At 35.9% G+C, this 22,574-nt stretch overlaps 7 protein-coding genes across 7 annotated transcripts; 3 read left to right on the top strand and 4 right to left on the bottom strand.

Annotated features, from left to right (window-relative positions):
- Positions 1 to 1,797: 1,797 nt before the first annotated feature.
- LOC133696475 (UPF0496 protein At3g19330) lies at positions 1,798 to 3,908 on the bottom strand. Its single transcript, XM_062118666.1, has 2 exons — positions 3,528 to 3,908; positions 1,798 to 3,437 (listed from the first exon to the last, which is right to left on the bottom strand). The coding sequence occupies exons 1-2, from the start codon at positions 3,625 to 3,627 to the stop codon at positions 2,377 to 2,379; spliced, it is 1,161 nt and encodes a 386-aa protein (XP_061974650.1). The 5' UTR covers positions 3,628 to 3,908; the 3' UTR covers positions 1,798 to 2,376.
- Positions 3,909 to 4,401: 493 nt separating this feature from the next.
- Positions 4,402 to 7,012, bottom strand: LOC133696099 (uncharacterized). The gene is made up of 4 exons (XM_062118142.1): positions 6,855 to 7,012; positions 6,666 to 6,755; positions 5,256 to 5,523; positions 4,402 to 4,850 (listed from the first exon to the last, which is right to left on the bottom strand). The coding sequence occupies exons 1-4, from the start codon at positions 6,895 to 6,897 to the stop codon at positions 4,559 to 4,561; spliced, it is 693 nt and encodes a 230-aa protein (XP_061974126.1). The 5' UTR covers positions 6,898 to 7,012; the 3' UTR covers positions 4,402 to 4,558.
- Positions 7,013 to 9,223: 2,211 nt separating this feature from the next.
- Positions 9,224 to 10,897, top strand: LOC133696386 (uncharacterized protein At2g27730, mitochondrial-like). Its single transcript, XM_062118567.1, has 3 exons — positions 9,224 to 9,442; positions 10,008 to 10,091; positions 10,658 to 10,897. The coding sequence occupies exons 1-3, from the start codon at positions 9,296 to 9,298 to the stop codon at positions 10,682 to 10,684; spliced, it is 258 nt and encodes an 85-aa protein (XP_061974551.1). The 5' UTR covers positions 9,224 to 9,295; the 3' UTR covers positions 10,685 to 10,897.
- Positions 10,898 to 11,262: 365 nt separating this feature from the next.
- LOC133696384 (germin-like protein 9-3) lies at positions 11,263 to 11,976 on the bottom strand. The gene has a single exon (XM_062118564.1). It carries the CDS (start codon positions 11,974 to 11,976, stop codon positions 11,263 to 11,265), a length of 714 nt encoding a protein of 237 aa, XP_061974548.1.
- Positions 11,977 to 12,043: 67 nt separating this feature from the next.
- Positions 12,044 to 13,155, top strand: LOC133696385 (germin-like protein 9-3). The gene has a single exon (XM_062118565.1). It carries the CDS (start codon positions 12,458 to 12,460, stop codon positions 13,076 to 13,078), a length of 621 nt encoding a protein of 206 aa, XP_061974549.1. The 5' UTR covers positions 12,044 to 12,457; the 3' UTR covers positions 13,079 to 13,155.
- Positions 13,156 to 13,995: 840 nt separating this feature from the next.
- Positions 13,996 to 14,756, bottom strand: LOC133696102 (germin-like protein 9-3). Its single transcript, XM_062118145.1, has one exon. It carries the CDS (start codon positions 14,754 to 14,756, stop codon positions 14,145 to 14,147), a length of 612 nt encoding a protein of 203 aa, XP_061974129.1. The 3' UTR covers positions 13,996 to 14,144.
- Positions 14,757 to 18,131: 3,375 nt separating this feature from the next.
- LOC133696260 (transcription factor SRM1-like) lies at positions 18,132 to 19,796 on the top strand. Its single transcript, XM_062118399.1, has 2 exons — positions 18,132 to 18,603; positions 19,323 to 19,796. Exons 1-2 carry the CDS (start codon positions 18,191 to 18,193, stop codon positions 19,615 to 19,617), a joined length of 708 nt encoding a protein of 235 aa, XP_061974383.1. The 5' UTR covers positions 18,132 to 18,190; the 3' UTR covers positions 19,618 to 19,796.
- Positions 19,797 to 22,574: the final 2,778 nt, after the last annotated feature.

Genomic DNA, 22,574 nt, shown 5'->3' with positions numbered 1-22,574 from the left:
TTTTATGCAATTAGATGCATGGCTCGAGGACAACAACTGCCTAACCAGCAAATTCTTGCATAGAATAATACAAAATGATCATCCTTTTCTTTGCGTGACGTGAAACTTGGTCTACTTAAGGTCTAAAATAATCACAATCATGAAAGATACCCTAATCCAAATGCATTGTTCATCACGGATCTTGCCTTGTGTAGGAGGGAGATTGCTTGATCCAACAAGTTAGGGCAAATAAATAACAATGGGTGGAGTCGTTCTCCAACTATGATTCCCACATAAAGTCCAAAAGTTCCTTTTTTTACTTTCTTTTGGACAACAATGGAGAATTTTACCCGTCCCCATCTTTTCCCTGGGACACTGGCCATCGAAGACCGAGTAAAGGACTGGTTTATAAGTTTTCAAACATGAAGAACCAAGTTTTAACCGCACACAAATCCAGGGACTTGAAAATAATTCACTTAAGTGAAGGGGAAAAAAAAAGTCATCTGTTTAAGGAAGAGGCATCAAGGAACATCTTTTGAGCAGGTCCACTAGAAAGGCAGATTTGTGTATTGGGTTCCAACTACGCGCACAGACAAACATCTCTGCTCCCCAAACTTTCAAAGTGGAGAATAGACATGCCTAAATGGAGCACTGCCATGCTCACCGGAGGAGATTCCATAGCATGACAGTTTTCCCCTTCCCTTTAGGATTTTACATGAGAGATTTCTTCGAGAGCTAATCAATCTCAGACAATAACCACCACTTCAAATCTTTACTTGAGGGTTACATCAGAAACGTCGGAAATCTCTCGTCAGATATTAAGAATGATAGCACTTACAAATGAAAAGGAATGTTCTGGCCAAGTCAGTCACGCTTCCTCCTCTGAATTTCCTCCTATCATCAGAATCCAGAATCACAAGAATGGTGCTAGTTACTAGGATGATAAATCCTTCCCTGTTAATACAGTGAATGAAAGAAAAGGTATACCATGCCTCAAATTGCCAACCAATAGATAAAAGATAGAATGACCAACACCGTGAAAACCAAGCAGAAACGGAAAGCAAACACCAGTTAATACACTATTTCAACTACTACTCGAGGCAGAAGCATTGGGTCGACGGAGCACAGAAATTTGGATACACCTAGCATCCCCGTTTCAATGGATCTGGGGATGTGGATGCATCCCAACGGCCTCAATCATAATAACAACATCCTCACCACGAAGAAATGCACGAGGGAGAAAAGGCTAGACGATGCTGTATAATTTAAACAAAACAGTTTTCTCATACGCTAGCAGAAGAATATATGCTAAGAACTGCTTTTGAAATAAATCAGTCGGCTGCTGGGATGTGTACCCAGGCATTCTCTTCGTTTACACTTGCAAGTATTTAACACATTTCCATTTAAGGAATAAAAAACGAAAAAACATTGGGAAGTAGCATGAACAATAAAGTAGTGGATTCAAACGCCACAGGAAAAGGGCTACATGTTACCAGAGTGTCCCGCATCAAACTGCCACATCTTTCTCAAGACTCAACGACGTTATTTAAAGGAGAGGATTCAAACATCAAATAGAGTGTCTATGTACATGTGCGAGCTCAGCATTAGAAAAACTGGTTGGAAATAAAAAAAATACCACCTTGGCTTGTATGCACCAAAGCAATAAATAAGAGCAGAAAGCATTGAAAACATCTCTTACAAAATGATTAAAAGAACAAGGAAGAAACAAAGAGAAAAGGAAATGAAATAGCCATACTGCTCCACAAAAACTATTTAAACAGCTATTCTCATCAAAATTATCCATGAAACATAACAAAATTGCCCAGGTAAAATCATCTTCTAGTATTTCAAATTGAATTGATGATATTGGGGATAACATCCATTTTGTATACAGTAAACACATACATTATGAAAGTGCTGTACCTTCCACATTGACCTCTTATGTACTGGGTACTGGTAGCTTTCATCAACGAATTGAAGCGACAAGGGAGATGTCTATCCTAAAACTATCCAAAAATATTCTAGAAAATATCACAGATACGCATCTGACCTGAAGAGAAAATCATATTTAACTGGGAAGTGAATATCATACACCTCTAGAAAGTTAACAAATCAGCTTTTATTAATCAAAGATATATAATGTGGCAGGAAAGATGAAATGAAAGAACAAACCAGGTGTAGTGGCTCAAAACAGATCATGCGAAGATACCTCCAATAAAAAAGGGTCTGGGAACTGATTGCATTTTTCGGTATACAAAGTGCCATGATTTCCCTGATGCTCATTGTTAAAAGCGGGTAAAGGGCAATGTTTCATAATCAGAGTTGGAAAGATGTTAATACAGAGCAATGAAGTTAGTCTATAGGAAGTAAATGCGACTCAAAACAGGTCATCAGTTGTTAGGAAGTAGAAATTTGATGGCGATGGATCTCGTGAAGAAGCAGACCTCTGGCCCTATTGACAGCATTAAAACAAAGGCATATATGCTCCTCGAGATCCTTGAGCTGTTCAATGAAATTGAGATGGTTCTTTTTAAGCTGTTTCAAAACCTCTGAAATGGGATGCAAGTCCTTACCGCCCTCCAATCCAATCTCAATAAGATGCTTATCACACTCGACAGCATCATACAAACGAGCAACACGCCGTTCAAGGGTAGCAAGTTGATTGTTCAGCACATATGTACCCCTAGAAGCAGAATCAAGTTGCTCGACACGGGCAAGCTCTTTCTTAGTCAAGCGGCGAGGGAGACACGGCAGTGTGCATATCGGGGTGGCAGCAATGGCAACAAATGCATGACTTGCGATTCCCACAGCAGATACTACAACAGCAACAACAGAGCCAATGACGCAAAGGGCAGAGCCAAAAGTGGCTCGGCGAACTAGGTGGATTCTAGAGCGTGACTTGCGGATTCGCCGTTCTAGTTGCTGCTTCAGTTGCGAAAAGCACTGCTGCATTTCATTAAAGTTATGCGACTCGGGGCAAGGGAAAGGGTTGTCAACGCCATCAAATTGGAGAAAGACATCAAAAGCACAATCGCATTGTGATTGAGACAGGGATTCTGAGTCAGTAGGAATAACATCCAGAAGTTTATGAAGAGGACCATAAAGAGCACGGGCACGATAAACACTCCGTTGTAGAAGAATGCAGAGTTGGCTAGTGTTTTCGCTGTTGACAAAGTAGGTGGTTACAAGTCGAGTGAGAGTGTTAGGCTTGGCGTCACGAAGAGCTTCTTCCACACATTCTCGATTTGGTTGAAGAACTTGAGTCATAAGCAAGCGGTTAGCATCCTCCTCATTGTAATTATCACGAATTTCTTCAATTTGAGCTTCGTCATAATGAATCCTGGACCACATCTCGTTATAGGAATTGGTCTGGACAGCGATGGTGTATTCTCGAGTGAGGTTAACAGTAGGGGATGGCTGTGTGCTTGATCTTGGTGTTCCATCCGCAGAGTTCCCAGCTGATTACAAACAGAATTGGATTCATTCAGACATTTACACAAACACGTTAAAGCCATCACAAATTCTGACTTCGAACAAGCCAATCTGACCTTGCGAAGCCGGAGGGCAGTTATAATCACCGTTGTTTGGAGGTGGTGAGTGTGTTGTGGATGCTGCTGAAGATGTTTTGAGAGAGAGGCACTGCATCATCTCGATCTGGATGAGTTGTGTACGGTCAAAGTTCCAACTCCAAGCATGGACAATGGATGATTATCTTCTTCTAGGCTTGTTGATGGCTAGTGATGATATCGGAATTGCCCAAGTTGAACCAACGATCAATTTCAGTACGAAAGGAGATGGACAGAAGAAAGAGTTTTTTATAAGCAACCCACGCCGCTATCTCTTGCGCCTGAATAAAGGGACGGTGGCTGCTCCCGTTGCTGTTCCTTGCTCATCCAAAGTTGAAAGATGGCAACCTTTTGACCAAGGAAGACTTCACTTTGTCACTATAAATAAATTAAAGTCCGCTTTCCCTCTACAGTTTTAATATCTCGTTATTACCCTTGTAGTTTCCATAAAGTTCTAATGTTACCCCTCACCCTTATAAGATACACGGGGATTTGAATGGAAAAAAGAGAGAGAAGTGTATATATATGTATATATGAAAAAAAAAATCTAAATAATACAGCTATTTGCTAGTTATTTATCAAAATTACTTTCAAAAAAACCAAAGAGATTTGATATGGAAAATTTTCAATTATTAGGATTGACGTTATACCAGCCATATATGCTTCGCTTCTGTCTCTGTTGTAGTTTACTATCAATTATTTTTTTCATTTAAAAAACATTTTTTAAAAAATTAAAATTTCTTTTTTTCTTTATTTTATTTTTATATATATTGTTTAAATATATTGACATAAAAAATAATTTTTTTAAAAAATATTATTTAAATACATTTCCAAACAAAAAAAAAACTTCAAAAAATACTAATCAAAGCAGATAAATTGCCCCATCTCACATAATAACACCATTTTAAATCTTACATGAAGTTTACATCAGAAATGCTGGTTTCCATTTCTGCAATACAGCCATCTATCATGAACTATCAGAAATGATAAAACTTCCAAATGAATAAGAATATTTAGTCCGAGCCAGAGTTGTGTCTTCTGCGCTCCTTGTCTTTCTTGTGTTTCTTCTCATCAGAATCGCGAGAGTGGTGTTTCTCGTGCCTATCATGCTTTCCACGTTTTTTCTCCTTCTCGTATTTCTTCTCCTCGTGCCTCCTCTTCTTTCGGCTGCTTTTGTCCTCCTCAGGTTTATCTTCTTCGGAGTTTCCTGCTGGTGGATCAGGCATAGCCACCTTAACTGGCTCAGGTGAAGCCTCCTTGCTAATAGATGGAAGAGTACTTGGGTCTTCCCAGGCCCGAGGTGCCCTGCAGCAGGAAGTTCAAATCAAACATAAAAAATGATGAAAAAGAAATGAAGAGCAGTTTAATATAATGCTACATGCTGGCACAACAACCTCGATAAACCTACAGGCTAGATGGAAATATCAGAATATTGCGTGTATAAGCATCACTCAGATACAGTATTATGTCCAGCTGCTGGCCTTTAGTGCACCCAGGAGTGAATAGAACTAGAATACCATGCGAGTTTAGAGTATCCTACCACATAAGCATGGCCAAACAATTCTACAAGTGCACCAAATAAAAAAAAGCAACACCATATGATACATGGCATTGAATCTTGATGCATAAATATGTTATAAGCCCAGGTAGAATCACACACATATGTTGAACATAGCAATTATACGACACATGTCATTAGTGACTTAATACCTTGAGAAACCAAGACCATCAACCCGTGCTGCATCTGCATGCCCAGCCCCCAAGTCCTCTGCCGTAGAACCTCGCTTAACAAGTTCTGTATACTCATGTTTATCAAGACGATTTCCTTGAGGTCGGCCAGATCGCTTTGGAGCTAAGCCAAGAGCCTCCCTCATGGACCGCTCTTCCTCTTCCTTGATTCTTTGTATCTCTTCTTTCAAGGCATCTTCATTTGAACTCCCAGATTTTTTATCCCTGGCATACCAATGTAAATCCTTCCCTGTAGAAAAAATGAATGAAAGAAAAGGTTGAAAAATTCTTAATGATAGCATTCCTCAAATTGCCAAGCAATGGATAAAAGATACCACGAATAACACTCTGAAAACTAAACAGATACAGAAAGAGAAACATCAGTTAATCAACTATTTTGACTATAACTTATATACTGAGAACTGCTCAAGGCAGAGCCATTAGGTCCAGAAATTCCAGAAATTTGATTATACCTAGCACCCACTTTTAAATGAATCAAGGAACGTGGATGCATAAAATGGCAAAACAACCAGAATCATGATAACAGTGTCCTTGATGGATCTTTTCAACACACTCCACTGAGCAATGTATCAGGGGAAGAAAAGGCTGGACAAACCTGTATAATCTAAGAAAAAAGATTCCCTCACAGGATACATAACAGCACAAGCCAAAATTACTTTGCAAGCAATCAGTTAGCTGATGAGATGTATCCCTAGAAAGTACTTTTTTATCCATTTACACTTGTGACTGTTTTACACTAAATCTCCAATTACAAAATGTTATGAAGCGGTGTGGATGAATAAGCAGTAAATTTGAACATCAAAGAGTATAAAAAAGAAGCGCTGCATTACTGAAGTATCCCATACAAGACCACCTCTAAACAAAAGAAGAAAGGAGCCCGCAAACTGCGTTCTCTCGAATTTTGAATATTTTTTTTTTGCTAAAAATTATTTTTTTTCGTGTTTTTAAATTGTTTTGATATAATGATATTAAAACTAATTTTTAAAAAATAAAAAAATATTATTTTAATGTATTTTGAGCAAAAAAACACTTTCAAAAGAATCGATACCGCAATCTATTGAAAATCCACCACAGTCATGAGCAAACCACCAACGCAACAGCATAAAAAATCTAAACATGGTTGTTACATCTCTCTTTATATCATAAAACAAGCCATAAACAAATCCGGCAGAAGAGTCGTACACTAAAATTTCATTTACAAGTTCCAATAAACAAAAAAAAAATCCCGTTTTTCACGAAACAATGAAATTCTCCGCAACCCATTCCCCCTTCACCATCCATTCAACCAAAAACACAAAAATCAGACAATAAGTAAGAGCAGAAGCCACCAAAAACACGACAATTCAAGGGGAAAAAAAGAAAAGAATTTACCTTTCTGCCATCTACCAACAGGAGCTTTAATACTGTGACCAAGATAATTCTCTCTGTGCTTATCTGCCTTAACATCATCCCAACTAAATTCTGCAAACAAAAACCAAAAATAAAATTATTTTAACACCGGAAATTAACATAGCCAATCGAACCCTAATTCAATCACGTATGTAGAGAGAGGAAGCTTACGATCTCGTCCGCCGCGAACGCCTCCTCTGGTTGGATGATACATGGTTTTTTTATCGTTTCTTTAATGGATGGAGTTGAAGCTGGAAGCAGAAGAAGGGATCGAGACGATTTTCTGTGCTTATCAATGGATGCTTCTGCAATTATTTATCTCGCTGGTGAAACAGATGTCGTCCATTTATTAAACGACATGTCGTCATTTTAATGAAATGCTTGACTTCGGCTTAATGACTTTTTTTTTTTCCTTTGAGGCTGGAATACACTGAAGCCGTGCTCATGGTTTTAGATCCCGTTTTGGTTGCGATAAAACTGATTTTTTATTAAATTTAAAACATTTTTTATTTTAATTTATTTTAGTGTTTTTAGATACTTTTTAATTTTTAAAATGTTGATATATTAAAAAATATGATTTAATATATTTTAAAAAATAATATTTATTATTTTTAAATATATTTTTAATGTGACATGATATGTTATGTGTAGTTTTAAAATTATGAGATTATAAAATAAACTAATTTTTTAAAAAAAATAAAATAAAATTATTTAAATAAAAAAATTAAACAAATTAATGATTGAGTTTTGACAAGTATATACCAAAATTGTTTTGATTAACCCGAATTTTTAACAAGTTTACTTAAATTTCATGTCAATATACTAGTTCGGTTTGTGTTATAAAACAATAATGCCATAAAAAAAAACTCAAAATTAATTTTAAACGATGCTCGTAGTTTTAACGTATCAAGTTTCAAGTTAATTTTTAAGATAAATAAATAGAAGGACTCGCCAACTTTGTGTAATATGGTGCCATGAAATGTTTTTAGACCGGCACTAGTTCATGCTGCAGGAATAGAATTTTTATTTTTATTTTTATTTTCCTTTCTTTTGTCCCACAACCAATCAAAATTTTATAAAATGCCATAGTAAATGGCTAGTGATTTATTTTACAGGTTAATAGTGAAATGAATAATAAATTAAGAGCTAATGAGAATAATTAGTTGTTTTGTGTATTTGTTCTCAGATTTTTCAATGCTTCGTGTTAATTTGTTCTTACTATTTTAAATATATAAAACAAAAAGAGAGAGAGGGGGAAAAGAACGAGAAAGGTTCAGTGGAGATGAGGAGATGGACAGCTCTCTGTCCATTTAAAAGACGCCGGTCGGACTTGAAGGTCTAGTTGCTGTGGTCAATTGTGTAATTTGTTCTGTTCTTGTTTTGGGTTTGATCTTCTATGTACACGCCTGTCACCCCCGTGGTGCCTTACCTGCTCCTGGGCTTGCAGGATGTCCAGCGGGCCGTGAGGAATAGTCGTGGTGCGCGCAAGCTGGCCCGAACACCACACGTAAATCAAAAAAAAAAAAGACGCCTGAAATCGAGACTGTTTTTATAGATAGCATGGTACCAAGGGGACTTGATAAGTTTTTCCAGGCAGTTTCGGATATTAGGTCGGGGGGGTAGAAATTTTTTTATTAAGGGAGATAAAAGTTAAAGTTTACCTAGTTTTAGAAAAAAAAAATTACTCAAGGAAAAGTCAGGGGAAAAAATTGCAGGTCGGGTCCTTGCCGCCCCTGCCTTCGTTAAATTTTATCTGGGTTAATTTGGTTTCTCGAAACCCAATCCGAGTTTAATTTTAATTTTAAATAAAATAAAATAAAATTTAATTTGATAAATATTAATTGATTTAGTCAAAACTTAGTTTGATTTTATCTTTTAAAATAATTTATAAAGAGCTGTATTTAGAAAATATCAAAAATGAAAGGAACAAGAAAATATGATCAATCCATATAATATAAACACAGTCATACTCTGCATTGACAATCTAGCATTTTCTATATGATGATGTAAAAAACAAAAAAACACTAATTTGTTTCTCAATCACTCAAAAGAAATGCTAATATTCTCTCAACAAATATATCTCTCAATTCATCACAAACAATTTTGGCACATTAATTTGTTTCTCAACTTCTCAATAAATATGTTTTTTTAATGCAATAACAATTTTATTAATTGTTTATATAAACAATATTTAATTGTCACGTTCATGTAAAAAAAATCGAGATCATAAAATTATATATAATTTATAATTCTTGTTTTGAGCCTAAATTCACTCAAAAAAATATATCTCATGGATGAATTCTATCTCTCTATTTATATATTTTTAATAAAATATGTTTTTATTTTTTATTATTTCTATTTTTACCTTGAGATTGAAACTAAACTCTGGAAAAGAATACTCCTAATATTTATTTTCTTTGTTTAACAAATGAAGAATCTATGGCCCAACTATTTAACTGGGCCGAAGCACCTTACCCTTGGGCTTCATCTATCAAACGACGTGTCAACTGCCAGAAGGTTCTAGTTCTAGAGGTAGTAGTAGCTCAGCGTAAGTTTTCCGTTTCCGTGTCAAGAAAGAAAAGTTTCAAAGGTAAGCAAAGAGCCCACAAAACATGGCAACAAGATCCGCACTGAGCCGACTCAGCTTAATCACTATTCGCTCGATGAAGTCAACTCGTGGAGCTACTCGCTACTTCAGTGATGGCAAAGGTCGAGTTCTGAGCGAAGAGGAACGCGCTGCTGAAAACGTTTATATTCAGGCCTGGCCTCTTATCTCACCTTTCCCCATCTCGCTACCTCTCTCTTATTGCTATTATATTCTGCTTGGTTGCTGAGAAAGTGTAGGGAAATGAAAGAAATGTTCTGTCGTTTTTGTTTGAGCTTCTGTTTGTTTGTTGAGAAAGTGTAGGAAAATGAAAGAAATCGCTGCTCATAACTTTGGTGATCGATTGAGCTTAAGAAATGTTTTGTCGTTTTTGTTTTAGCTTCTGTTCGTTTGCTGAGAAGGTGTAGGAAAATGATAGATATGGGAAAAATATCAGAGTATTGTGAGTTAAGTTAAATGATACAGAAGTTATTTACATCTTTGTCATCGTGTTTTTTTCTTTGGTAGCTGAGAAAGTGTAGGAAAATGAAAACGAAAGGAAAAGATAAAAGAAAATTAAATTATTTTATGAGTTAGATTTAGGGTTTGCTTAAACTAATCACAAGTTTGCAATCAAATCGAGCTTGATGATTGAAGTACCAGTCGATTTGATTTCTGCGATAGATGATTGTATGGTGATTTTTTATTTTATTTTTTTCGGTGTGTCTGTGGGTTTGTAGAAAATGGAGAGGGAAAGGTTGGAGAAACTGAAGCGAAAGCAGGAGAAGGAGAAGGCAGAGAAAGAGAAACAGGGTGCTGACAAGGTAATTTAAATTTTGTAGCTTGATGATGTTTGTTCCTCATTTTTAGGTCAGAATGATCGAAACATTGCTCCCATTACAATATTTGGGCCGTTATGTTCGATTGTTGTTTAAGCTTTTGATTAGAGGTGCAGTTTTTTGTCAATGGAATGGAGCAAGAAGATGTGGCTGGTTTACTTATGTGTTTCAAAATCAAAATTCCCTATTATCACCAATTTTGATGTTTAAAGTAATAACTAATTACTGCTTGAATGATTTAAATATTAGTTGAGTAATTGAATCTAAGTACATAGATTCCCTGTTATGAGTTCAATTCCCAACTTCATTTCGTTGATGTTTCATGTCACCGATTGCCAAATGTTAGCAAATGTATACCTTTTTCCTCTCCTCTTTGACATATGTTTTGAGTTTTGAAGAATGAGCACCTAAGCATATGAATCGTAAAATGGTGGTGCGGCATTGATCTCCTAAATTACCGTTGCAGATTTCTACCTTATTTATTTGTTTGGTTATTCAAGTCTGACTTTGAAGATTAAGTTTAATCGACTTCAATTGTGTCTTTTTTTCAGAGAATTGAAGGGAGCGAGAAAGCCTGATGGGGGATCATCTGCACCAGATAACGATGATCTTGCTGTGGTGATAGGCATGTAAAATAATGACTCTCTAGGGAGATGTAGTGGTTGCACAGAGTTGTATTTGGAATACTTTTGAACAGTTATAAACATAACCATGTTCTTCTATGTAGCTCTGCATCTGTTGATAGTTTTCCTATCCTAACTTTGAATGATCTTGATCCAGAGTTCGTTTTATCTCTTCTTGTTGATGCTCTGGATGATTTCATGTGGCAATTCCTGTTGCTTCACCAAAAACCAGCTGACCTACCCGCCGCCAATTTTCTCCACGACCATTGATTTCTGATTATTTCTCTGATTTGACCAACTGGATTCATTTTTTCTTTCCTTCAAAGATCATGAAAAAATCCGAAGGCATTACAATACAGCAACGAGCTTAAAATGATTATCACTCTTAACAGAAGGGTATAAATTAGCTCTTATTGAAAATTCACGACTTTGATGTACGAACAAACATTAGTCGACTCTCTGAGCCAAGAGAATAATTATTGATTGCCTGGAATACAAAAGTGCAGGCCTTTTTTGAGCTATCTAGGCTTAGTTCAGGGCTTGCCAAAGCCGGACTTGATCTTTTGAATGGTATAAACATCGGTCTTGAATGCTTTGGCAAGAATTCCATCATCAATTCCTGTTGAAAAGACAGCCAACGGCACAGAAACTGTTCCGGCATTTGCACTACCAAAAGAAGAAATCGCAACAGCTGGTTCTTTGGTTGGGTTGGACTGATAGTGTACCAGACCCTTTGGGAAAATGAACATATCTCCAACTTGGAGTTTTTGGGTGTAAAGCACGTTCTTGGTGTCAATAAATCCAACATCCAAGCTACCATACACAAGGAACAAGAGCTCGGCAGCTCGAGGGTGGGTATGAGGAGGGTTGAGACTACCTGCGGGGTATTGAAGCACAGCATATGACACACTCTGCCCGTTAAGAGCTGGGAACTCATTCATGGTAGCTTTTGTTAAAGTGAAGTTTTGAGGAAATTTGGCAAGAACCCCACGCATTCCTGTGTAGGTGAAGAACTTTCCATCAATGATAGTGTTAGTTGGTGCGACGAAATCTGAAAGGATATCAGGATCACTTGCGAAGACCATATTGACTGCACTGACTAAGGAAAGTAAGGATAGAGAAAGGGAAACTGGTTTGAGAGAGTTCATGGCTATGTTTGATAAGCTGCAAGCTCTCAATAGTCGAATGCCGAGCTTTCGAGTTAGTGATTCAGTTTTGTGCTGACAGGATTTAGTTGTCTGGATCATTGTATGGCAATGCCTTTATAGCTTCTTTAAGGTTGAAAAACATTGTCTTCTTGCTAGAAAGTGCTGAAATTTTCCATGTTTGTTTCATGTTTTCACCGAAGAAATCAAGCATATCCCTCCATAGGACTGCTCGACAGACAGCTAGCTAGGAAATCGACTCTTCTGCGATTTTCAGGGCAGATTCTGTACCAGAAGACCTTATCGAAAAGGGTCTTTTAATCTCTTTCACCTTCACTTCATAGTAGGTATATACTGACGCAGGACATCTTTACAACCTGGCTGATGATGGCTCAATGCCTTGATGACAACTTGAATTTTAGGCATATCCTGTATTCGTGTGGATTTGATGCGAAAGAAATATAAATTGACAATGCCAAGGAATTCCATCTCGAGCAAGGCCTGCAAAACAAGTATAAATGGGCACCTTGTTGAAGGCACTATGGCGTAGCAGGTTGTAGTTGGATCATTAAGGATTATTTTAATGGCTTCAAACACTATTAACCAAGGCTTCATCTTGATATTAGTCCTAATCTTCGCCTGTTTCCAAATAGCAATATCTGGAGATGCAGATATAATCTCTGATTTTATAGTGCCACCAAATGTCACGAAAGTTGATGGCAAGTTGTTCACTTTTACTGCTTTACGGTCTCTTGTCGGGGCTAAACCACCAACATCTTTCACTGCCTCAAAAGTAAGCATGGCGGAGTTTCCAGCTCTCAATGGACAAAGTGTTTCTTATGCATTTCTACAGTATCCAGCAGGCACGTTGAACCCTCCTCACACTCATCCTCGGTCAGCTGAGCTGCTGTTTCTTGTCGATGGTTGCCTTGAAGTGGGATTTGTTGACACAGCTAACAAGCTTTTCACACAGACACTCGAAGCTGGGGACATGTTTGTGTTTCCAAAGGGACTTGTTCACTACCAGTATAATAACGATCCTAAGAATCTGGCTGTAGCAGTGTCCTCCTTTGGTAGTGCAAGTGCCGGAACCGTGTCAATTCCAAGCACTCTGTTCACAACTGGCGTTGATAGTGGGATTTTGGCAAAGGCTTTCAAGACTGATGTTGCTACCATAGAAAAAATCAAGGCAGGTTTCGCCTAAAGCAGGGAGATGGAGCTCTAACATAACCATGAATCCCAGTTTTTTCCGTCTTATTTATGTACTGAATAAGTGGTGATCACAGCTCAATGAAGGAATTTGTGGTGATTTTACTTTCATTTAGTGCATTTCTTCGTTTTATCTCATGTCAAAAACCTGGTTTCCATGGTAAACTGATACGGAACAATGAAAAAAAATTGAAGAAAAAAAAAAGCTTCATAGAAAAAAGTTCAAAATTAAAAGTAAAGAGAAGAAAAAGGCTATGAAGAAAAGAAAATTTAGAAAAAGAAAAGTTCCGTAATTCTTTTTAATTAAAAAAAATATATAAATAAAATAACTCTAAAACATAATATAAATTAGTTATTTAACTCAACCTATCAATTAAATCTATTTAATATAAATAACTCAAATAAACATAATAAAATAATGAAATGAATCTAAATAAACTCGGTTTCCCAACCAAAACATGATAGGTTGAGCCATATTATATCGTTTTTTTCAATTAAAAAAATTTAACATAAATAACTTAAATAAATAAAATAAAATAATAAAATAAACCTAAATATTTACCAGAATACCATAATGCAATTACATTTAGCCTTACGTAACAGCAAGATCATTCCTCTTTGGTTACTTCTTGAATGATTTTTTTTTTTTGTGATTCATTTTAAGGGTTAATTAAGCATTGTTATCTACAAATCATTGATAAACTTTTATTTCATAAAAGTAGTACTATTTTATATTGATTTTCCTAGTTTTCAAATAATATCATAAATTTTATTTTAAAAAATTATTAAAAGTTTAAATTTAACATGATTAAAACGTTTGAATGTATATTTGAGCACAACTCATCTAAAAAAACGCAAAATGGTCACTTCTGATATCTAGATAAAGAGTAGGATTGAAGTTGAAGCCACCACTTCTTTGAAATAAAATCACCATATAATTTGTTTTATTAAACAAGATTCATTCTTTCTTTGCTGAAACTCAAATGAAAAGGGTAAAAGACAATCAGGTAGAACAAGTGATTAAAACTACATATGCCGAGAATAGCAAAACCAGGATCATGTTAGGCCTTCACTGCAAGACCTGCTCTGAGCTTCTGGATAGTCGCAACATCAGTTTTAAAAGCCTTGGCCAGGATATTATCATCAATGCCAGTAGCAAACACAGTTGTGGGCACAGATACAGTGCCAGCATTTGCACTGCCGAAGGCAGAGATAGCTGTGGCAGGGTTCTTGGAATCGGCATTAGACTGATAGTGCACGAGTCCCTTGGGGAACACAAACATGTCACCGAGTTGAAGAGTCTGAGTAAAAAGTTTATTGGTGGTGTCGACGAAGCCCACCTCAAGGCTTCCGTCGACAACGAAAAGGAGCTCGGCAGAACGCGGATGGATGTGAGGTGGGTTGATTGTGCCGACCGGGTACTCGAGGACAGCGAAGGAAACACTCTGGCCATTAAGAGCTGGGAACTCTGCCATGCCAGCTTTTGTCACCTTGAAGTTTGGTGGATAGTCGCTATCGAAGAAGCCTCTAAGGGAGGTAAAGGTGAAGAAATCCCCATCAATCTTTGTTAGATTTGCCGGGCTCACAAAGTCTGTGATGATATCAGGATCACTTGCTGTGACCATAGCAATGAATGTCACAAAAAGAACTGCATTTATCAAGCTCGAGGCCATGTCAGTGCTTGTATTTCCTTCCAGCAAATTGAGGACCTAGCAGAATGGATGATTTTTGCTTTCTGTGCTGAATGCCGATCGATACCACTGCATCAGGCACTTATACTGGTGCCCTTGAACATTGTTTGGCATGCATTAACAATGTCAATTGCTGGCTTGATGGCCAGCTGTGATTGATGAGGTTCTCTAGGTTTCTCTGCCCTGCTTCAACAGGAACCAAGGCAACAGGACAGCTTAAACATGCAATTACAAGGTCTCAAGTTTACAAGCGTAGAATTTTAGTATTCATCTTGAAACAATGACATTGTAGTTTCCAACAGTACCAGCTGTCTCCTAGGCCTGCACCTTATAGTTTTTAGTCCTCCCTTAATTTACCATTCCATGAACATTATTATATCAAAAATTTATTTTAAAAAATAAAAAAACACTATTTTAATATATTTCTGAAAACAAATACTTAGAAAAATATTTATTATTACAATACCAAACACCATCATAGAATAGCAGCCAACCATATTTTAAACTACAATTAGCCGTGTAAAAAGTACTTAAATGAAAGGATGTTTGATAGCATGATAGTGGTTGCTTTTTAAAGTGTTTTTTTATTTGGAAATATATCAAAATAATATTTTATTATTATTTTTAAAAAGTTATTTTTGACAAAAAAAAAATCAAAAAAATCTAAAAACATAAAAAAAAATTAAAATTAAAAAAAATTAAAAATTTTAAAAATACTATTAAAACACAAAAATACATGATTCCTTAGCCGTGCAGAAAGACGGGCTGTAAATCACACTTATGCACGAAGAATTATTCAAACACAACCTCGGACTTTTGAGCACATCAATATCGACAGTGATATGTTGAAGAAACATGTAATATCAATAGTTGCGATTCTTCCAATAAAAATCATGTCATTCTTCCAATAAGTGAGCCTCGTAAGAAAACAAAATCTTAGTAGTTGAAATTTTCTTTTCTTTTCTTTTAAAGTGATAATATTAGAAATAAATTTAAAAAAATAAAAAATATATATTATTTCTAATAACAACATCAAACGGGCTCAAAATATACAACAAAATTAATTTTCCAAATATAAAGTTTAAAATCCACATGTTATTAAACAGATTTGAGGATTAGCTGGAAAAATAGGTTTGAGTTATTAAGTCAATGATGTAATTCATAGGTATTAGATCAATACAACTTAATTATTTTTATTAAAATATTGTTATTTAAAAAAAAAATTGGTCTAGTTTAGACGAGTCCATCGAATTATATATTAACTAGATTTTATTATCTTAGTTTTCCTTCAAATTATTTGAAAATTTAACTCAAATTAAACTTCAAAACACAGAATTTTTAATTGAACTAAATTGAGTTTACAAACAATTGTATGCTACTACTCTGGCCGCTCTCGGTCAAAAAAATATTATAGTCCATCATCCATATCCAAATACAAGTCTAGAAGCCGAATTTATCCCAGTGATAATAATAAAAATATCTGACGTGGCAAAATAAGGCTATCCAAAACTCTGTCTTTGGGCGGCTTTCGAACCAAGATTACAAGTGGGAGACACGTGCCAAGCACCCATTTCGCCACGTGGATAGAGAGCTTGAAATGCACAACAAGACTAAAACTGGCAGTTTGAAAAGGAAAGGAGAAAAGCTTTGGCGGGGCACGGCTTGTTAATGTTAATTATTCTAAAGTGACAGCTGCTACACCAAGAGGCACCAGACGTCAACCTCCGACCGACAGGGCGGTGACCACTTGCCGACACTGCCATAAAGATGATCACACCTCCTCCATCTGGTAAGCCGTGATCCATTTTCACCTGAATTCCATGATGGTTGCCCATGGCCTCTGACAAAAGACAAGCAGGCAGTAGCTTTATCTTTATTAACAGTGAGATAAATATCGGGTGGTGGCCTGTGGGCGTTCAATTGCCAAAGATTGAAGACTTTTATATATATATATATATATATATATATATATATATATATATTGTGGCTCGCAGCGTAGTACATACAATAAATTAATACATTAAATTAGAATATTAAAAGTCATTTACTAAATCATTTAAAAGATTAATTTAATTCTTATTGATATATAATCTAATTTAGTCTCAATTGATATATAAACTAGTCAAATAATAATCGGAAAAAAAACACCAGTAATCCTATTCTAAAATCATAATCAATTATTTTGAAATCATGGCTTGCATTTGATTGAATAAGATTAAGTATAGCAGAGGACAAGGGGAAATAATGAGAACTTAGAATTCGTAAAAAAAATTATAGATCATGGTAGAAAACATCTTCTTTATAGTTTTTTCTTTTGTTTTTTACTGACTGATTTAAATATCCATGTGCTTATCACTCCTCCTGTGTTTACAGTACCGTGATGGAACGTACTATGGTGATATTCTTGGTTTCATGATTGAAAAACTATTTCTTGCATAGATTTTTAAAAAAAAACAATATGGTTTATATTCTAGGAAATAACTCTATTATTATATGAATAATTTATTTAATTAAATCAAAATCATATATATATATATATATATATATATCAATTCACTACTAAATTAAGTTGTATGATTTTCAGTGCCATTTTTGTAAATTGTTATTAGTTTTTAAAATTATTTAAATTATATCAATTCTGTTGCGACTGTCAATTAGCACATATAAATTAATTTAAATAAATAGAGTACAAAAACAATAGTTACTCTATTTTAATCTTATCCCAGTTAAGCTAAAGGCTGTCAACAATAAAATGGCTGTAATTAATCAAATTCCATTAAACAAAGAATAAAATTAATTACAGTGAGGCAATTATTTTTGGCTTGCGCAACGTTAGCCAGCCATATATTTCGCAGCCAGTTAATTACACTAATTATGCTTGATTAACAAAATGTTTGCTGAACTGCTAAATATGTGTATTTATTTATTAGCGTGATACACCATATTAATAAATAAGCTTTAAATTACTCGAGATTAAGCGACTGAGCATATATAATTCTTAGCTTTATTCTAAAATAATATTTTTATTTTTTCGATTATAAGTTTGTTATGTAAATTTTAAAATACAGTTGTTTTTAACAAAAATTGAAAAAAGGATTGATTTTAAAGCTGGCCGACTAAATCTTATCATTTAACTAGTTTAATATTTATCCAGCTCAGTTTAAATTAGGTTTTCTTTTTAAAAATAAATTATTTCTTTTTTAAGAAAAAAAAAAAGAGAAGAGAAAAGGAAGACATCCTAATTCAAGTAAAACACGAAGAAACGAAAAAAGGGGAACCAATAAAATAAAAAACGTGTTGAATTCAAAGAAGAGGTGAGCTGTACAAGAGTCCAAAACCCTTTGCCATCCGCACTATAAACCAACATCATCTCAATTCTCCCACCAAACCCCCATCCGAAACCCAAAAAAATAAATATGCATCAAGACTTTAACTTCCAAACTCGGTGCTTGACTCAGCCGCCTCATGCCACAGCCGCCACCCGATGGACTCGCGAGGAAGACAAGGTTTTTGAACAGGCTCTAACTATTTTCCCTGAGAATTTGCCAGATCGGTGGCAGAGCATTGCAAACCATATCAGAAAATCAGCGTGGGAAGTGAAAGAACATTATGATATCTTGGTTCACGACGTTCTTGCAATAGATTCGGGCCGTGTTGAATTGCCAACTTATAGGGATGATGAATCTGTGAGTTGGGAATCCGCCGCCGCCGGCGACGGCGGGATGGTCGCTGCGGGTGCGCCGCCGTCTGGTCAGATTTGTTTTGGTGGCAAAGCAAAGCAAGATACGGAACGGAAGAAAGGCACTCCATGGACTGAGGATGAACACAAGTGAGTTTGTGTGTGATAGATTTTGAATCTTGTTCATAATTTTCTTAAAGTTTGAATTTTTGTATATAATTTGTTTCGGAATTTAACAAGTGTGAGTTATTATCCAACATCTTCTGCAAATTTTTGTGTTTTGAAGCAAATATCTATATCGGTAATCTGAGTATTTGTTGATGATGGGCTGCAAAATCTTGTGCGGTAGATGAGTCTACGAAGGGTAAATGCTGGCTGTCAAAGTGTATTACTTTGAAGATGCAATTTTTTAAGCTCATTGTGTATAGTTGTATAGCTGTTATGGAAACCTTAGATCAAGGGTAGTAGACAGGAAGTTTTGCATAGAGTTAGCAGTAGGAAGTGCCACGAGACCCCTTCTGGGATAGAAAAGGGAAAAACCCCAGAGAGCTCTGTTCCGGGCAAGAGTGAATTGTGAGGGGTTGGATGAACGAATGTTGTCAGTCGATTTTTTATTTACATATAAGCTAAAAATTCAAATTATAAAGTGTTATATGTTTAAAGGTTTAAACTATCATCTTTTGGTTTTTGAATTTTGGCAATTGACTCTCCAATGGAATTGTTTCAAGCTGTTTTTGATAGTATTAAGTTGAGGATAACTTCTGCGAAAAAGATTCAGATAATAAAATGTTATATGTTTGAAGATTTAAACTTTCATCTTCTGATTTTTGAATTTCTTTGCAATTGGGACTCTAATGGAATTGTTGCAGGCTGTTTTTGGTTGGATTGAGTAAATTTGGCAAGGGTGATTGGAGGAGCATCTCAAGGAATGTGGTCATTACCAGAACACCAACACAAGTAGCTAGCCATGCACAGAAGTACTTCCTCCGCCAGAATTCGGTGAAGAAAGAGAGGAAGAGATCTAGCATTCATGACATTACCTCAGTGGATAACAACACTGTTGGTCCTTCAGCTGATGATTATTGGAACTCTCCGCCTGGCCCTCCAGCTAATCAAGACGGGCCACCGGGTTTGGGTTATCAAAACTTTAGATTTCAAATGTAAAAATGGTTAATTAGTGTAAACATCATTGTACTACTCGCGTCTCTCATTCAATCAAATCTGTTATTGTTTAGGTTATTGGTGTTTCGTCGCTATAGTCGATTGGTGTTCATTTTAGCTGTAGGCAGATGCTGTATAAACATAAATTGAGAGTTATTAAAATTTTCTGTTCCTATTGTCAATCGTGCCTTTGATTGTGGTGGTGGCAAAAGTGCAGAGCCAGGAAGCTCGCAATAACCATGCCTCTAAAATCAGTTGGCCGGAGGGTTTCATGGACTCCATTGACCGTCCACAATTAATTTTCCGATCACTGTGGATCACAGGGAGCATTGATTAAAGGTTGCCAAAGTCCGGAATGGAATGCCAACAAATAGCCGAATTGGCTTGGCTATGTTCTTTTTACCGGTAAGTGGTTTGAGGAAGCCAAGCAGGCAATGAACTGGCCAGGCAGTCAAATAGAAAAGGATCCTCCTTGTCTTGCCATGGATTCGAACTGAAAGTCCCGGATTCGCAGCTCAAGGGGAACGAGTCCTCAGCCACTCTAGGAGTTAACTTTCAGTTCCCGGATTCGCAGCTCAAGAGGAACGAGTCCTCGGCCACTCTAGGAGTTAACTGGAAAGTGTCGTTGCCCAGATTCCTTTCCCTGTCACAACTAGAACTACAGTTGAATTTATCACATAAATTGCCTGTACAAATATAGATGGCAAATGATTCAACAATCCAACTCTTCGCCGTCGGTCCCAGAATCAAGCATGATAACTGTTTAATATTGCATTTGAATTTATTTTATTTTAAATTAATATTTTTAGATATTTCGATCGTTAATTTTAAAAATAATTTTTTAAAAAATTAAAAAAATAATATTTTAATATATTTTTAAATAAAAATCACCACAAAAAATTCGATCAAAACGGTAACTCCATCTATTTCTTTCTCAAAACCCGTATATCATCATTCCCACTGCAAAAATCACAGGACTGATCATCACCATCGACGCACTGAAATGACCCAAGTGTCCACCTGGGTTCGGCTATCCAGACAGCAGGACCCGACACAGGTCTGCACAAACCGTACGGACCGAAGGGACTAGACAACTCGCGGGTTTCAGTAATAGCCTGGCAGTCCAAAACCCAGTCGGTTTGAGCATGAGCTCGAGCCCAGTAATAACATTTGAGATTTCCGTCTCGTTCTAACTGGACAGCCAGGAATCTGACAATAGGACGATGAGAATTGCGGAATATCCGAATATCTACTGGGGTTTTCCCCACCTGGTACATGCCCCGAAACTTATTGGGTTCGAAACGGGCAAGGATTGAACATTGTCCTTGAACAACCTCTGCTTTAGTTTCTAGTGCTGTGTTTCCAGCACGATTGCTGCTTTTGCATCTTTGAACTCTGCCGTATAAGCCATTGGAATCATCTCTCCTTGGCGCATGGAGTAGACACCATTGGACGGAACCGAGAGACATGTTAGAAGTGAAATTCTTATTCTCAACGATGATATTTGAGGGAAAGACGAAACTTTGCAAGATAACTTGTGGTTTTTGTGGTAATTGTAGGTTTCAGGAGCCGAGGAGAATAACTCTTGCGGCCACCACCTTGTTGGCACGTTGCTGTTTGCCAGAACGTCGTCCCTTGTGGACCAGGTATTACAACATGGTAAAATTGATTTTTTAAGATAGATTTGAAGTGATTTTTTATCTTTTAAAACTTAAAAAATAAAGAGATTTGTATGCATCTCTTTTATCTAAGATAAAAACTAAACTCTGTCCAGGAATTATTAACAAAAACTAAAATAGATAATGCTTTTATTAATCATCACTTTATGGTGAAAAAAAAATTGTTTTTTTTTAAAAAAATTATGTTTGTTTATCTTTTAATATTTGATATATTAGAAATTAGATTCATAATTTATTATGATTTGTTTCTTCTAAAATCATCTTAATCTCATGACTCGTGTTGTAAATTTATCAGATAAACATAGTTAATTTCAGTTTTTTTAATTAGTATTCATTTTTTATTTCATCCTTTAATATATGATTTATCGAGAATTGAGTTTTTATTTGTTTTTATAAGGTTATGGTGATCTCATAACTTGATAATAAATTCGGCAGGTCGATTCAATATGTTATTGTCTCGGAATTTAAAAAAATAATAGTCTTGAATTTTTTTAATCATATTATATTTTTACTAATTATATAAATTGTTTTTAAACTTATTAAGTAAACCAGGTCAAATTAAATCAATCTCCATGCAATATAATCTTCTTACTGGAAAAATATTTATAGCATCTAAATATTATTAGTTTTTTTTTACATCCAACATTACGCAATCTAGGAAACTATTACGAAGGGAGTTGGGTTTGATATTGCATGTCAAGAGAGATGCCTTTGATGGGCCGTTCATGTCTATGCTAGGCCCTCTCCTTTCGCAGTCTACTTTTTCCCGTCTTGATGTGGGTTGTGTTGGGTTAGGCCTTCTTGCTGTTACCTCCTCGTCTTGTTGCTAACCAGAACCAAGGGGCTGTCAATGACAAAAGAATGGACCAATGCCTACAATTTGGGATGTCACGGAGCTGCAATTGCCACCATTTGATTCCACTTTCAGTTTTTTTTTTTTGGAATAACATGGATGTTTGAGTCAACTTGTGTGTGCTTCGACTAATCTTACGAGCTCTAAAGTTAACGACCATATCAGCCTCCAGTGACCCTGAAACTTGTAGGACTTGAACTGCTGACCTCTAGAAAACAAACCGTTGTTTTAAGTACGTCTTATGAATCTCTTTATGGTCTATCCCGCTAACCGAGATAAAATATAATCATCTTAATATCTCAAGAATACAAAGATAGATACAGAGAAGCACTTCTTCCTGTTTTTTTCTTCTAAACACCGCTGCTGGGTGTTTGATATAATTTTAAAATAAATTTATGTTATTTTAAAGTACAAATACAGGATATATC

The sequence above is a fragment of the Populus nigra genome, chromosome 6 (genome assembly GCF_951802175.1).
Source record: "Populus nigra chromosome 6, ddPopNigr1.1, whole genome shotgun sequence".
Lineage (NCBI taxonomy): Eukaryota > Viridiplantae > Streptophyta > Magnoliopsida > Malpighiales > Salicaceae > Populus > Populus nigra.
The sequence above is the reverse complement of the archived record's forward strand: the minus strand, read 5'-3'. Positions and strand labels throughout refer to the sequence as shown.